General features: G+C 37.3%; 1 protein-coding gene across 1 annotated transcript in view; it reads right to left on the bottom strand.

Annotated features, from left to right (window-relative positions):
* Positions 1 to 2,286: 2,286 nt before the first annotated feature.
* LOC121313916 (XK-related protein 4-like) overlaps positions 2,287 to 15,892 on the bottom strand; it is a 40,557-nt gene continuing 26,951 nt past the window's right edge. Inside the window, exon 3 of the mRNA XM_041246696.1 lies at positions 2,287 to 3,461. Coding sequence (XP_041102630.1) covers positions 2,509 to 3,461 — 953 coding nt within the window. The 3' untranslated portion in view covers positions 2,287 to 2,508. The remainder of the gene's footprint in view (positions 3,462 to 15,892) is intronic.

The raw sequence follows: 15,892 nt of genomic DNA, 5'->3' as shown, positions 1-15,892 counted from the left end.
CCGTCTCGATCTCCTGCCTGTCACTCAGCACCCAATGCACGCACCCAGACAGCACAAGCATTAATACCTTAATATAAAAGTTGAATCTCAAAACAATAATTGTGTGAATATAGTCATTGTTACAGCTGTGTATAATGGTATTTAAAACATGATTCATTCATCCGACTTTTCACATATCCGCCCTTACTCTGGTCCCATCACAGTCGGATATGTGACAGGTTACTGTATACTGAATTGTTTAACTAATAACAATGGCAAACTGTCATTTTATTAAGCAAGAAATGCGTTGCTGAACCTCTAGTATCGAGAATTTCAGATATCAATGTGGCCAAGATAGTTACCTGAAGACTACAATCAGATAGCAACTACAACAAATCGTTCTTTATATTTTGTGGTAGCCCCTGAGAGAAATCAATTTGGAAATCCCAGGTTATCTGTTTCAAATGGATGAGACTCATGTGCCCTTCAGGAATCAAAGACTTGTGACTGCAACAGCTCCTCCACCTAATATTATGGTAAGCACTCCAAAATGAGGGACACATATGACAAGGCATATATATATATATATATATATATATATATATATATATATATATATATATATATATATATATATATATATATATATAGATTAATTAATTTTGACAGTTAAATATATTTGTTATTAGTGTATTAAAGGAGCTTGCCACCTCTCTCATGTTGTTTCCTGATGAAAATAAAACAACTTAGCCTAATAATTGCCAGTTAGCGAAATCTTTCTGTTCATCCCACCTCCTCTCCCACTCTAAATGCAATTACACTTTGAATATAGCAATTGGAGTGTTGTGACTCCGCATGCTAACACATGTTGTGTTTGATTTTCTTTCTTTTGTTTAGCCTTTGTTTTCATTTTATCTTGATGAGACCGAAGTTTTGGAACTAAAGCTGAACGGGCAGCTAGACCCCATACAGCTTCTCTGTAGAATTCTTAAAGATGCAGCTTTCTTTTTTATGCCATTGATTACCAATATGCACAACAATCTTCCTGTGATTTAACAACATGTTTCTGAGGTGATTAACATGCAGTTTATTCCTCTTCCTTGGCTGCAATCCAGCCTATGCTGAAGTGACTTGGTTTAAACCGATGTTTGTTCTGTTGAGTCACAATGACAGAAGTGGTTTCAGCCCTATACTTGTTTTGCATTGAGCAGAGCAGCAGGATGCAAGTGGATGCTCCGAAAATGCATAAAATATCAAGGTTGTTTGGTGTTTGTTGTAGTTTAAAGAGCAATGACCATCACTAGGCCTGAAATCCACTGTACATGGTTTTAAACAATGCTTCCATTGCTTATACCTGAATGACTTCAATAATACCACAACCAGTAAAAATGAATGTTGCATCTTTAAACTACAGTTGCAATTATTTGCTGCAAGTGTGATTTGACTGAAGAGTCCAAAAATGTTACAAAGCCTCTTCTTTTTTTTCCGCACATGTCTGCTTATCCTCCAGTCCATAGAATCTGACAGCCGACAGGTCTCAACTGTTTGTTTATCTCTTCCTTTGTGAATATCATAATGTAGTCTTCCCTTGACCCTGTTCAAGGGGGCATATTATTTAACTACCATCTTTGACACCAACTAAGATGCAAATTCAAGTATATGCTAATCTTGCTTGCTCATTCCTGCTGCCAAGTTTCTCTCGGCGACAATGCCCGGAGTCCATAAAATCCAGTGGTTACAGAACTTTTGGCACAACAAGGGCATGGCCTGTAACATCTTAATAACACACACAAAGGCCAGCATAATGAATCTTGAAATAAAGATCTACTGAGTTAATGTTCCCATGGGTGAAATACATAGTAAATACAATTTTTAGTGCCCCACCAGGTTAAAAAAAAAAGAAGAGTTGCTATCTTTGTTATATAAATCACAATTATCATTTTATAATCAATTCTTTAATTACCTTGTAATGTTTTATGGGCCATGGGCCAACCTTTAGTTTAGTGTGTGAGCCTGGGAATGAGGTTAAGTAATCTCAATATTGGAAGACAGAACAACAAGCATTTACAAGGTTTTCTATAGTAAATAGAAGATAGCTGCAGTTTTTGCTACCGAGCTATGGCTTGTTATCTGTAAATGGCTTTTGTTCTTGAGTAGCCAACTCCCTTTTTTTGAGTCAGAGAAAGAAAAACTGCTAAAATGTACCTTTCAGAGGGTTGGGGTGTGCAGGTTCTTAGATGTGATGGCCTCTTATTGGTATTTGTATTCCCTGCCAGGCTTACTTCATAAAAACATAAAACTAAACAAAATTAAAAAAAAAAAAAAAAAAAAACTTAAAAAAAAAACCAACAATACACCCTTCAAGTTAAATTGAAATCGTGCCTATTTTCAGTCCATGACAATCAACACCATGGATCGACACTATGTATAGAGAGATAGAGCTAGGAATGTATTGCCACAGTCCTGCTGATCACTCTTAAGTGGATCCTCTAGCAGGTTTTCTTTTTTTAAAGCAAACATCCCCAAAGGCTACAGTGTGGTCTCATATTCCAGGCGCTCTTGAACAAGAGCATCGTCTTTATACTGCAGCCGGGGGGGAGAGGGTGAACACTCAAGGGTTAGGATGGCCTTGCGTAAACTTCTATCCAGCACGTGCCTCTCCCAGGCAGGATACCTGTTCCTGAACAGGTCTATTTTAATAACAGTTTCCTCTATCCGTGGCGCACGAGAGGATGGGGTGGAGGGGGCGGTGGGCCTGACCTGAAACACAGGCGCGCAGCTGTCCCTCTCTGTGTATTTCGGATCCCTGTCTGGCACCATCACCGGCACACGATTTTGTGAAACTGCCCTCAGGGTGTTGGTCGCAACCTCGGGGGGCAGTGTAAAGGTGGTAGCAGGGTCCACAAGTACGCAGCTTGGCGACTGCCCAAACCTGGGTCCATTGGGGTGAAAGAAGGCATAGTACATGAGCATGAAGACTATTCCAGTCAGAAAACTGCTGAAGACAACACAGAGAGCAGGGATGGCAAAAGCGTCAGTGATCTGAGGAGCCCGGTATAAGTACCAGAGGGCGCTCAAGGCTGTGTTCTCCAAAAGGATTACAAAGTAGTAGATGGACAAACGGCAGCGGGTCCGTCCTTCCTTGACGTTGAACCAGCTGAAGATGTAGATGATCCCCACTACCATGTCGAAGACAATCTCCTCCCACTTGGTGATGCAAAACTCTGTCTCGCAGTGGACGATCCAGAAGGTCATGATGCACCAGTGCAGGACAATAAAGATACCGAAGTAGAGCTGGAACACAGAGGCGAAGAGTGCGAAGGTGATTACCCGGGCGGCAATGGTGAAGAAGTGCCAGCAGAACTGAATGATGACGGCTAGGTAGCCGATGGGCTTCTTGTCGTCACGGGAGTCCCGGAGAGCCTTTTGATAGGAGGCCAGAGCCCAGGCCAGGGACACCAAGGACGCTGCTGCTGTGAGACCTGGGCACAAGAAGGAAGGGACAAAGGTCAGAACTGGTTCAATACAATGGTAGAAAATAAAATATAGTAGGTATAGGAATTATTTCATTAGCTGCTCTTCAGTTCCAGTTGCTTGCCAAAGTGTCTTTAGTGTCTTCCAATGATCTGTCACTTTGGATCAAGTTGACTTTTGTTATTCTGGCAACAGACTGCTGTACACTAGAGGGTGCTGTTTGCTTACTAACATAAAAACACTTTGGCTGATCCACCCTACAATACATATGTAAATGATAGACAACCAGAACTGAAGAGCAGTTCCTGAACTCTGAGTCAAACAAGAATGATTGCAATCATCACAAAAAGGAAAGGGAACAGTCAAATAACTAAAATAATGTCATTTGAAGCTACTTGCTCTTTAATTACTCACTATTATTCACTATCATCATTCAGTTGTATGCACTAATTGGAAGCATTGTGCAAACCACAAACCCTTGATACTGAACATTGATCTCAGTATAATTAATGTGTGGCACAACTTTGCTAAAACCTTGGGCTGGATTTTATAGTATACACTGAAGTATACAGTAAATAGTGCAATTGCATTCTAAAGGAAAAGTATACCAATTACAATTCTAAAAAGAATGAACTTTTTTTCTTTCTGAAAAAAATGGCTAATGGCATTAAGTAATTTATACTCTAACATTGAATGGTTTTCCCTTTGTGTGCTGTAAATGCAAAAGGCTTTGTAATGTCATTGTAATGTCGTTGCCTTGGAAAGAAAGAAGACTTGTCCCTGTTGATCTTATTTAAAACAATATTTAAAACAAATAAACACAAAATTCCCTAACAATGTTTTGCTGAGTCTTTTTTTTCTTGTGATTGCATTAACATTTGTTTTTATTTTTCAGACAATTCTCTCCCTAGCGCATACAATGCAGTCAAGGGACCCTCTGCTTACAGAACAGCAGCCTTTGCCTTGACTTCCCAACATGAGGAGGAAGCTCAAATTGATAATATCATTTTTATTTTCTGTAGGGACCACTGGTGTTCCTTCATAAAACATTTGCAGTGGCCTTCAATAATTCATAACTTGTCTTATGAGTAAGAACTCTGCACTCAATCTTTATCCTCTGACTGACAAGACAATCGTGTTTTATACAGGTTTATTACCATGCCTTCACCAGTAAATATGTACAATTGTTTTGAAAAAGGCTAAAGCAGCCTGCAGCACGTAAACCATTGACCCGTTCTGCTAACTTGACTGGCAGTTCCACTACGAAAGCCAGCCAGCTTCTAAACTAATGTACGCATCAAGGATCAGTCTGAATGACAGACAGTGGTAATTTGCCCAGTGACTGACATGTAACAGTGGGTGTTTAGACAGCAAACCATCAACAAACAATTTTACACCTCAGGTAGAGCCTTTGTAAACAAATGGCTTAGAAACAGTTGGAATAAATGACACAGTCAAGAGGATTTAAAGGTTGAACTGAAACCTGATAGCTTTGAGTTTCAAATGTAAAGTAAATGCATTAATGTAAACTGATTCACACAGATACAAAGTAAATCCCATAAAATCACAAACTGAAGGGATTTCACATTGAATGTAATCATGAAATTAAGACTTGAGACTGTATAAGCAGTCTTCAGTTTACATAATCACTCTTTACCTGCCACTGGGGAACCTGACACTATGGTTACTACTGTAGTTAGGAGTGTTGCAAGAACTGCAGACAGAGATCTCATAGGGATTTATTCCAGTGTAGACAATGTAATTTAGGCCAGTCGAGTCTGACATTTTGATAAATAAACAGTGTAGATGGGAAAAGTAAAAGTAAAATATCTCCCCAGTTTAATTAATTTGCAATGTTAATACCACACTATGAAGTGTTGTGTTATTGTATTTGAGCTATGTAAATAACACTACAGCTATACAAGCACAAACTGGTCTCAATGAAGGGGTACTAGCTACAGTATTATGGAGAGATCTGTTTCAATGCACTCATGGGACATTTACTGTGATTGTTCTGATTAAAAAAAAAAACAATATTAACACCTTTAACAAAACAATGTGTACATAGTATCTATACGTTTTCCCCTTGTGCACTGGCACTTCCATAAGTACAAAATTACAGCTACTGTAAAACAGAATTTTTTTGCGGCAACTTAATTTCGCTAATGGCCTTCAAGGTCCATTCTTCCTGCAATAAATGTTTGCGTTTTTTTATCTTTTAATGTACGGCACATGTATGAATAATATATTTCACAGCACCTTAATTTGGACGATTTTTAGTAAATGCGAAATTAGCAAACATTTCTTGCTCGCAAAATGTTCTTGTTTACAGTATCAGTAACACGGAATAATAGATTACTACAGCCTAAAGACAAAAAATGGTGAAAAATTAAGTTTTGAAGTTTTGAAATATCATCAAGATATTTAAGACGTTCATACCTATATTTCAAATGTGCCTGATGCTCCCTGTCTAATCTTCCAGTAGTACTATACTGTGAAAATACAAGAAAACAGTTCCAGTACGTACATTCAGTACTACACTGCCATGGTAAACATGACACCCACCTCCACCACCTGCTGTATGCAGGACACAAAGCTTTTAGTCCATATGTCTTCCTGTAAAATTCATACTATCACTTACATTAATGCTAAGGTACAATACAGAAGAATTTAAAACCAGCCAACATTTCTTAATTTCTTCAGGTGGTATAATATTGCCACTTTTAACCTTTGCCTAATAAGCTTTAAGCTCCTTGACTAAGGCCTGCAACTCAAATTGCACAACACAATCCAAACTTAACCAACATTTGAACAGTATGTTTCTTTTTTGTTCCCACCAAGAAATGATGAACCATCTCATATGTAGCAGTGTTTTGCGATGCACTGCTATTTCATCTATACTTAAAGTTATATACTTGCTTGTACAAAAAAATCTCTTTTACTGTATGCAGTTCCACTGGTGTGAGATTTTGCTGCTTGCTGACTGATTTTCTGACAGTAAATCAACAACAAACTCTCCACAAATAGCTTATATTGTAAAGTCCTCACTCATCTTTAAAATGAACTCTCATTGGTAAGACTGTATTCACGATTTCTGTAAAATGTACCCATTGCCTTGTAATCTGTAGTTCCTGTGAAAATTGCAATTTCTGAAGGAATAGTGTAAATATACATATTTTTTATCACTTAAAAATAAATGACACACTACGTGTTATGTTGCATTTAGGAACCTGGCAGTCGTTTTCATTTGCTTCAGGTAAATGATTGAACACTGCATAGAGCGACACAATTTCTTTAAATGTATTCAACCTAAAAGACACCAGCTGCATTAATGATCACTCTGTCCACTACAAGAAGGGGACATGTCATGTGTCTGTTGTTAGTTTTGCATTTATTTAGGATTTTATTTTGTTTAACAGTGATGGTGAAGGCAGAATTAAACTTTAAAACGCGGACATAAAAAATGAGGTAACGCTTTATATTAACACTAGAACTGCCATGCTGTTCATTGTGACCCATTCTGCATTTAAAATGTTAATTATTCTTCCATTGTAAATCGTAGATGTATGTCCATTTTTAACTTTTCCTAAATATATGAATTAAATATCCTGACAGTGTTTGATAGCCAGAATCGCAAAAATTATAAAGTTATAAACAGTTCTACCTAGAACCGCCACACGGGTCAATGTGAAACATGCATTACAATACATGTCTTTTTTTAATATAACATAAGATTTTCTATTATTTTTGTAAACACAACAAACAAGACATGCCCCCTTCACTTTTTTTTTCAAGCCTTTGTTTGTAGACTGACTATGAGATGCCAACTCAGTGAAAGCCTAGTTGCTTATTTTTCAATGTACTGGGAGACAACAGTCCTTCGCTTTGTTCCACAAATGCAACAGGGAATATATCAGAAGGAAATATTTAATCTTGAAAGAAGTCATTTTGATTGGAATACGGCAAGCTGCACTGAGATGCATACAGCAAACTGAAATGACAGGTAAGATAACAATTTATGTGCCTAATATGAAATGTATTTTATATATTATTTTTTTATATTACTTTTAGAAAAAAAAAAAACATTTCAGTTTTGTAGGTTTGTATGTACCAGTTTACACGTGTTTACATAATAGTGTTCAATGGAACTGCGTCTGTGTTTACAACACAGCTCCTGGATGCAGGCACAGTCAGCTGGCAGACGCATACGCTCCTCCATAGAGTACAATGCAGCCATCATACCGGAAGTAGTGTTATATTTTATTTTCATGTAGTATTAGAAACAATGATTTCGGTTTTATAGTTTTGTGTGTACATGTACCCGTTTACACCTGTACACAGGTATATGTACACACCCGTTTCTTTTGAAATGTGTATCTTAGTGTTATAAATATACAATATATGCTTAATATCCTTATTATAGAGTGTTAATAAAGCATTATATGTGTTTTATAATCATGCAATAGCCATAGACAGAATTATATTTTTATAAAGGGGGCAGTTTTTAGCTACCTATTGTACTTTGGGATATTTAAACGTAATTCCGGTTATGGCTATTAATAAGCAACATCTTAATATAAAGTGTTAACAAAAATTAAACATTTCACAATTCAACTGTTTTTCATGTAAGCATTTAAATATTCATTAATAATTGTTGTATAATAACTCTAGAGAAAATTACCAATTTTTGAATGTGACAACAGCATTTTTTTCTGCTTTAATAAATATTTTATTTAAATAGTGAAATATCTTGAACTATCTATTTTCAGACTGTGAAATGCCATGAAATAAACTATTTTTTACCTTTAAAAAACACAGCCTTACTCATTGGCAAACATTATGATTTAACCACACATGGCTGATTCCTCATTTACATGCAGAAAACGATTCCTTTTATGAGTCTCCAGAACACATCTAAAAGGAGTGAAACCTTCCTTTTGACCCCAACATAGCCTGGCCTGGTTTCTCATCAATAATGAGCCTCTGTGAATAACTAGCCATTAATCTTTCTATCACTGACATAGTGATATCAATGACAATCTTAATACATTCTGACAGAGTTACCTTTGGGAAGTAAAATTAAAGATGGTTGATCTTGTTAATTTATTGCTATTTCAATAAAGCCCCTCTCAACCTGCTGTAAATGTCAGATAACTGAAGGATGCAGTCTTTAGCTGTAACCAATCTTGGAAGACTAAACTTGCGTCAGGACTGCTAATGTTGCAGTATTTAAATTTTTTTATGGAATGTTGTTGTGTACAGAGAAGCATCCCTGACTCAACCTAGTACACCACAACACAAAACAATAAAACCTCAACACTACGATGACAAACAAATACAGATGTAAAGTCTTCCCCCTAAACTGTATTTGTAATATATATATTACAAATAAGTCTAGGTGCATAAATATATTCTCACTATGACTTATATTCTGAGCATTACCTAGGGTCTAAGTAGACCACCATTTGTATACCTCCATAGATGACCATAAATAATCTGGCAAAAGCTATTATAGAACCTGTACAGTCAGGGCCCTATTCCGATTGAATGAGTGCAATCGCAAACACAGTGGTTAGAGTCAATCACATCTGCACTGCAGGGAGTTGTTTCTCCAAAAGTATGATTCCGATGAAATTAAAAGCCCAATACAAGCGTGTTTATTGGCCCACTGACAGTGCCCAGCCAATCAATGCTGAGTAGGTTGGGGAATCTGCTATCCAATCAGGGTCAGGTGACAATCCCTTTAAGAGACAAAATGCACTTGCCTGACTGCAAGGCTCCCATTTTGATTGTAGAAGTGGTGATCATGTTGAGCGGCTGTAGTCCAGAGCAAGAACAACCAACGCATGTCAGAACAGCAAGTGGTAGGTTACTCATCGAGAGAATACATAAACCATGCTTCACGACACAGGAGACTGCCATATTAATATCTGTTAACATTCATTCATCCACTGCTTCTGCTCCTGGCTATTAGCTGTGCCGTACACTATTGTTTTATGTGTGTTTCCCACAAGAGATACAAATGGCAAAATCATAGATAAAGAGAAAAAAATAGCAAATATAGTTTTTACAAAGGAGGATATGGACAACATGCCCCACACGTCGACCTGTTCCTAGCCAGTGTTAAAGGAACTACAAGCTATTAAAATAAACAAATCCCCTGGGCCAGATGAGATCCTCCTAATAGTACTCAAAGAGATGAAAGAAGACAGGGGTTGTACCGGCAGACTGGAGAATTGCAAACTTAATACCAATCCACAGAAAGGGAGACAAAACAGAACCAGGTAACTACAGACCAATAAGCTTGACTTCTATTATATGTAAACTTATGGAAACTGTAATACGATTCAAAATGGAAAATTACCATTCCTTTTATGTGCCACAGATTGGGATAAAGCACCATGATCAGAATACAGCCCTAAGGCCCAAATTTACAAAAAAGGGAAAAACCGACCACAAAAAGCCATGTAATGTGCATGTTCAGTATGGCCGCACTCATTGTCAAAATAACAATCTATTTTACAAAACTAATTAGATATAGCAGGCGATTCCGCAATCAACCAATTTAAATACCCCTCACTGCAATTAGCAGTGGAGAATTACACACCTCTCACAATAAATAGTGGGTTTGGGTCAACCATGTGTGTGTTAGCTACACAAGAAAATGAATGGCACACAAATACCTCAGCTTGGTACTAGCCATGGTGATGAGGATGCTTAGAAGCGAAAAACTAAAATTCACCAATATGGAACTGGAGATTTTGGTATAAGCAGTACTTGTAACACATGAACATGTGTTACAAGCTCGTAATACATCATCAGGACAAATGAATAAAATATTGAATGTGCGGTGGCTTCTTAATAAACAAATGTACCACTTCAGAGTTTGTAGTAGGTTGCTTATTCATTAGGACACATCATCCAGTTACTGTGCTTTGCATATTAGTTCAACTTCTTATTTCATATAGAATAATTCCAGGTGTATAGACTTTTCAAACTTCAGAAACAATAAGTTTTATTTACTTACATCCATTGCAGTCAAACGGGTGGATAATCCTTCCATTGTTGTACAGCAATATGTTCAGCAACAATACAGCTTTATACAAACAGTCTTCAGTTTAACTACGACTTATATCTTCTTAAAGTCTTATGCAGTTACAACTCTCCTATTTCTTATGTTTGTCTGTATGTCTGTATGTATGATTTTAAAGCATATTTGTATTGTATATATGATCGAAAAACTGTACTTGCCCGAGCTAAAAACTGCGTCATCTGCCCCTCTGTCTTTTTTTATTACCGTTTTCTTTCTAACTCAAATTTAACAATACTGCCTGAGCATTACTAAGCTAACGGTGGAGGATGAGCCCTCATTGTATATGAGACTTTTTCTTTCGTTGTGAGACTCAGAATATCGTTCCATCTTTTCTTAATCTCCTCCACCATTCTTATAATAATGCCTACACTCTAGAAGTAAAGGCTCTCATCAGAACCTTCCTTTTGCTCTTTGCAAAATGTTAATAAATGTTTCTTTGTCCTTAAAAACGGTGTCTCCTTCTTGCTGCCTTCTTAAAATAATCACATAAATAAGAAGCCTGCAATTACCGGCAGCTTTAATAAATTAGACAGAATATTTAATAGACCTCATTTGCAAAATCCCCTCCCAATTTGATCAGTTTCGTTCAGAAATGCCCCAGAATTACATATGCATATACAGAATTACATATGCATATACAGAATTACATATGCATCAGGGGATAAAGCGCACAGAGACATTGCCCCTGCAAATCATGTTTTAATTGTGTGTTTATGCCATTGCGTGTGTTTTATAAATGCCATGCAAGAATTCAGAACCCTCAACGCCTGGGCCTAAGTGTTCAACTAGGAGCCAGTTTAGGGAAATGGTGCAAGGAACTTCTGGTAAGGCATGCTAACAAAGTATAGTAGGTAGATCTGAGGATCAAGCAGTCTTCCAGTTCGGATTAAGACCAATGCACAAGCTGCTAAGCAAAAAGAGCTCCATTCCTGGATTATACTCATATTACAGACATGCACTGCAATATTTCAAATCAAACGAAGGCTGTTAATTTTGGGACTTGGACGTCCTCCAACAAGGGAGATGAAAAAATCAATTCTTGTGGATACAACAGTGAATCAGCTTCTCAGCCTTATAAGCATAAGGCATAGACCAGAAAGATGTTCTATTTTAGGTGTATAATGCACCTTCAGTGCATGCTGTTACCTAGTTCATTTTATAGTTTGACTCATTTCATTTTATATATATATATATATATATATATATATATATATATATATATATATATATATATATGTGTGTGTGTGTGTGTGTGTGTGTGTGTGTGTGTGTGTGTGTGTGTGTAACTAAAACAGAAGCCAAATATCCCTCTACATTTCCGCTAAAATTAATCTCAAGATTTTCAACTTTAAAATAAGCCAAGTACCATGTGTATGAATGGTGTCTACAGTAAAACCCCTACATTATTTTTGCACAAGAAATTTCAAGCTTTAAAATTATATTTAATACAGGTGCCTGTACTGATCAGGTCATCTACTCACCTATCTGCATAGGCTGTATTGTACAGATGGCAAAAAGTAGACTTTATGGTAGAATAAAAAAAAAGTTTTTTTTCTTCTACAGTAGGTTAGTAGAAATATATGGCTTGTTATACAGACTTCTGCATCCTGCTAAATAATTTACAACATCCATTTGTAATGACCCAGAATAAAAAATTGCTAGTTCGAGCATGGGATGCTTTCAGTTGTTTCAGTATTATTGTTTTTAACAGGAAATGTAGTGCAGCCACTATATCTACAGTTTGTAGTCTATGTGATTTATAATACAACACCTTATTGCAATAGGTCTTTGACACATGAATAAATGTGTACATTGTATTATCTCATCTCTGACCATCTAACCATTTAATATCATTAAAGCCAAGCATGTCCGCTGTGGTGCAGGCTGTATTTCAATATTAATGTCATTCTCTCATTCTAAACCAATACAGCTCGATTTAGAAGATGTTTGATGTTTTTTTTCTAGCCAACTTTCATTTCTTAATTTTTAAAGGGCTTTTTTGTTGTTGCTTGTTTCAGTCAATTTATAGAGGTGTAGGTACTCAGAGAAGCTTGTGCCTAAATTAACCCTAACCTAAAATTCCTCAAGAGAAATAAGCTTTTTCCTAGGTTCTTAATTTAGGTCCACAAAATATGTTCTTTCTGCCAGTTCCATTATTTTTTGAGAATCCCTGTCTCTTTCTATTGTATTAATAAAGGCAAGTAGGGATGCTCATACATATTTAGAGTTTGGCTTCCACCTTTAACTGCAAGATAACTAATACATGCTGTTGCAAGGGATTCCTGTAATTAAAATACTTTCTTCCACCGCTTTTGCACACTTGGAATATTCATTTGAATTTAAGATCATTTATTTTGGCTCCTTTAGATTGAAATTAATGTTATTAAGAGGGTCCCTATGCCAGGTTCTGCTCAGTGCATTTTTTTTATGTGGGTAAGATGACTTATAAGATGTCACAGTGTTATCCTCTTTTAAAAGCTGACATTTGTACTAATAAAACAGTAAATAAACTAAAAAATAAACCATTTTATTCAAGGTCTTTTTTCATTAAACAAAACGTAAGTGTGGAAGTAGAGTTAAAATAATAAATATTATCTGGGTTAGTGGTGGGGAAGGTGACTCTAAATGTGCTAATAAATAGGAAATAAGTCCCCCTGCTTCTAAGCAACAAGCTAGTATCCTATTCAAATCCAAAATTTAGTGCCCGCTACCCTGCTTAAATCAAGTGGTGGTATACAGACAGAAGGGGGCATACAAAGCAAGTAAGTGGTTTCATAATCTGTAAAATTCCCTATTTATGGCCTGTGCTAACTCTAAAAATAAACAGCTGCATTAAGACTGACAAAATCCAGTGTGAACTAAATGGCTCTTCTCACATGCAAAGTTTAATAGATTGCAAACATAGATGATGTCCCTGTGTTGCTGCTGGAAATAAAAGTGCATTTTTTTTTGTATATAATCTCCCTAAAAACAATTTGATAATTTAAAAAAATAACCTATATTGCCTGCTATACTTGAGTCTAGCAGATACTAGAAAACAAAATTCTGACTTCATGATATTATAAAGACAAAGCCACATTATGATGGAATCCATAAAGCGTGGGTTATTCAATTATTACCACAAAGTAATCAATCAACAGTACTGTATATACTATACTGTTTGATAATTTTTGCTTTCCAAAATTGTGGTATGTAATAAGGTTTCTTAAAACAACATAATTAATAAAACACTTTGGGGCTGATGTAAGGATACACGCTGCCAAAAAACATTTAAATGTTTAACTGGTGTAAAGTGGGACTTTAGCGGTCACTTAAAATGCAGGTATGTAAAGAATGGTTTCCCCCTGCTATTCTGCTCTCGCAATCAAATTAGCACTTTTACATCAAAATGTATTTAAATGAAGAAAAAAGAATGGAGTTGGGCAAAGATCTGGAATACTAAGCGGGCGCAAACATTATAATGAGATGTAACGGATTTTGCCCTACACTTGGACAATTGCTGACCTTCCAAAAACTTTGCACATCCTCGGACAAGGTGCAAGCCATTATAAAAGCAAGTAATTAAGAGCAGTATAAAACCACACTTTCAGAGACCTGTCATTGGCCTCAGGATGTCTGCTGTTGTACATTTCCTGATGAGACAATGTTTGGCTCTTGTTGAGAACAAGCATTTAAACCTTTGTAGGAGGGCAAGACGGATAAGACCCTGCATATTCAAACCCAGGGTCACTTTGTTTGGGATGGATTGTCCTCTCTGCTTGCCTCTCCAGTGGTGTCAGCTGTGATGTGGATGGCGGCCCTCCTCCTGTTCCTGCTGCATGCCTGTGCTGTGTTGCGAGTTTTGCTTTTGTTAGCTGCCACAGGTCATGCCACCTTTTCATCACCTGTTTGACTGTCCTCCTGGTAACACCAGCAGCATTGACTTTCTCCATAATAGAAGACCATATGGTCTCTCTGATAGCATAACTGATGTTGGCTGAGGCTTTTCCAAATAACTATGTTTCATACTGAGTGACCTCAGCTGCAAGGGCTCTCAGCTCCTCTTCAGAAAACTTTTATTTTATTTGCCGTACGCCAAGAGGACTTTGCTGCCCTTCCTCTGACATATTATTTTGTTTGGTTTGATTTTTGTGTGCCACCAATCTCACACAGTGCCTAACTCATCTCACCTCTGGGCTGTAAGAGTGTCTGCTAAACAGCCAGATGCACAGGTGGCGCTCATTGCGACCCTCAGTGATTGCAGATCATTGTTTGTGCGTGTTGAGTAATTTGCATTGCTCTTAAGCTTACATAGGTTTCAGTACCTATGTAAGATTACAGTGTCTATAGGAAGTATTCACCCCCCTTGGACGTTTTCACAGTTTGTTGTGTCACAACCTGAAATCTTGATGCATATAAATGGGATTTTTTTGTTCCTTTGATTTACACAACCTTCTCAACACTTTCAATGTGTGAAAAAATGGGGGGTTGGTGGGGGGTGGGCGGGGGTGAAAAAACAAATCAATTAAAAATAAAAACCTGAAAAGTCTTCATTAGATAAGTATTCACCCCCTTTGCTATGACACTCCTAAATAAGCTCAGGTGCAACCAATTGCCTTCAGAATTCACACATTAAATGGAGTCCATCTGTGTGCAATAAAAGTGGTTCACATGATTTCAGATTAAATACACCTGTCTCTGTAAGGAGACAGGTGTATGTAAGGAGACAATATCCTTTGGTGCACAATCAAGTCGATCATTAAGAAGTGGAAGGTATACGGCACAACCCAGAATCTGCTTACAGCAGGCCGTCCTCCCAAACTGAGCAGTCAGGTAAGACGGGCATTGGTCAGAGAAGCCACCAAGAGGCCAATGACAACTCTAAAAGACCTACAGCGTTCCATGGCTGAGATGGGAGAAACTGTCCATGTGTCAACAATAGCTGAGGTATTACACAAATCTGGCCTGTATGAAAGAGTGGCAAGAAGGAAGCCATTTCTGAAAAAAGCCCATGTAAAATCCCACTTACAATTTGCAAAAAAGCATGTGGGATACTCTGAAAACATGTGGCAAAAGATTCTGTGGTCCAATGAAACAAAAATTGAACTATTTGGATTAAATACAAAGCGTTATGTCTAGCGCAAACTCAACACAGCACATCACCCAGGTAACACCATCCCTACTGTGAAGCATGGTGGTGGCAGCATAATGGTATGGGGATGCTTTTCATTGGCAGGGACTGGGAAGCTTGTCAGGGTAGAGGGCAAAATAGATGGAGCTAAATAGAAGCAAATCCTTGAGGAAAACCTGCTTCAGTCTGTAAAAGACCTAAAACTGTGACGGAGATTCACCTTTCAGCAGGACAAT

Source organism: Polyodon spathula, chromosome 4 (assembly GCF_017654505.1).
Source record: "Polyodon spathula isolate WHYD16114869_AA chromosome 4, ASM1765450v1, whole genome shotgun sequence".
NCBI classification, from domain to species: domain Eukaryota; kingdom Metazoa; phylum Chordata; class Actinopteri; order Acipenseriformes; family Polyodontidae; genus Polyodon; species Polyodon spathula.
Note: the sequence above shows the minus strand (reverse complement) of the source record. Positions and strands in the feature narration are given on the sequence as shown.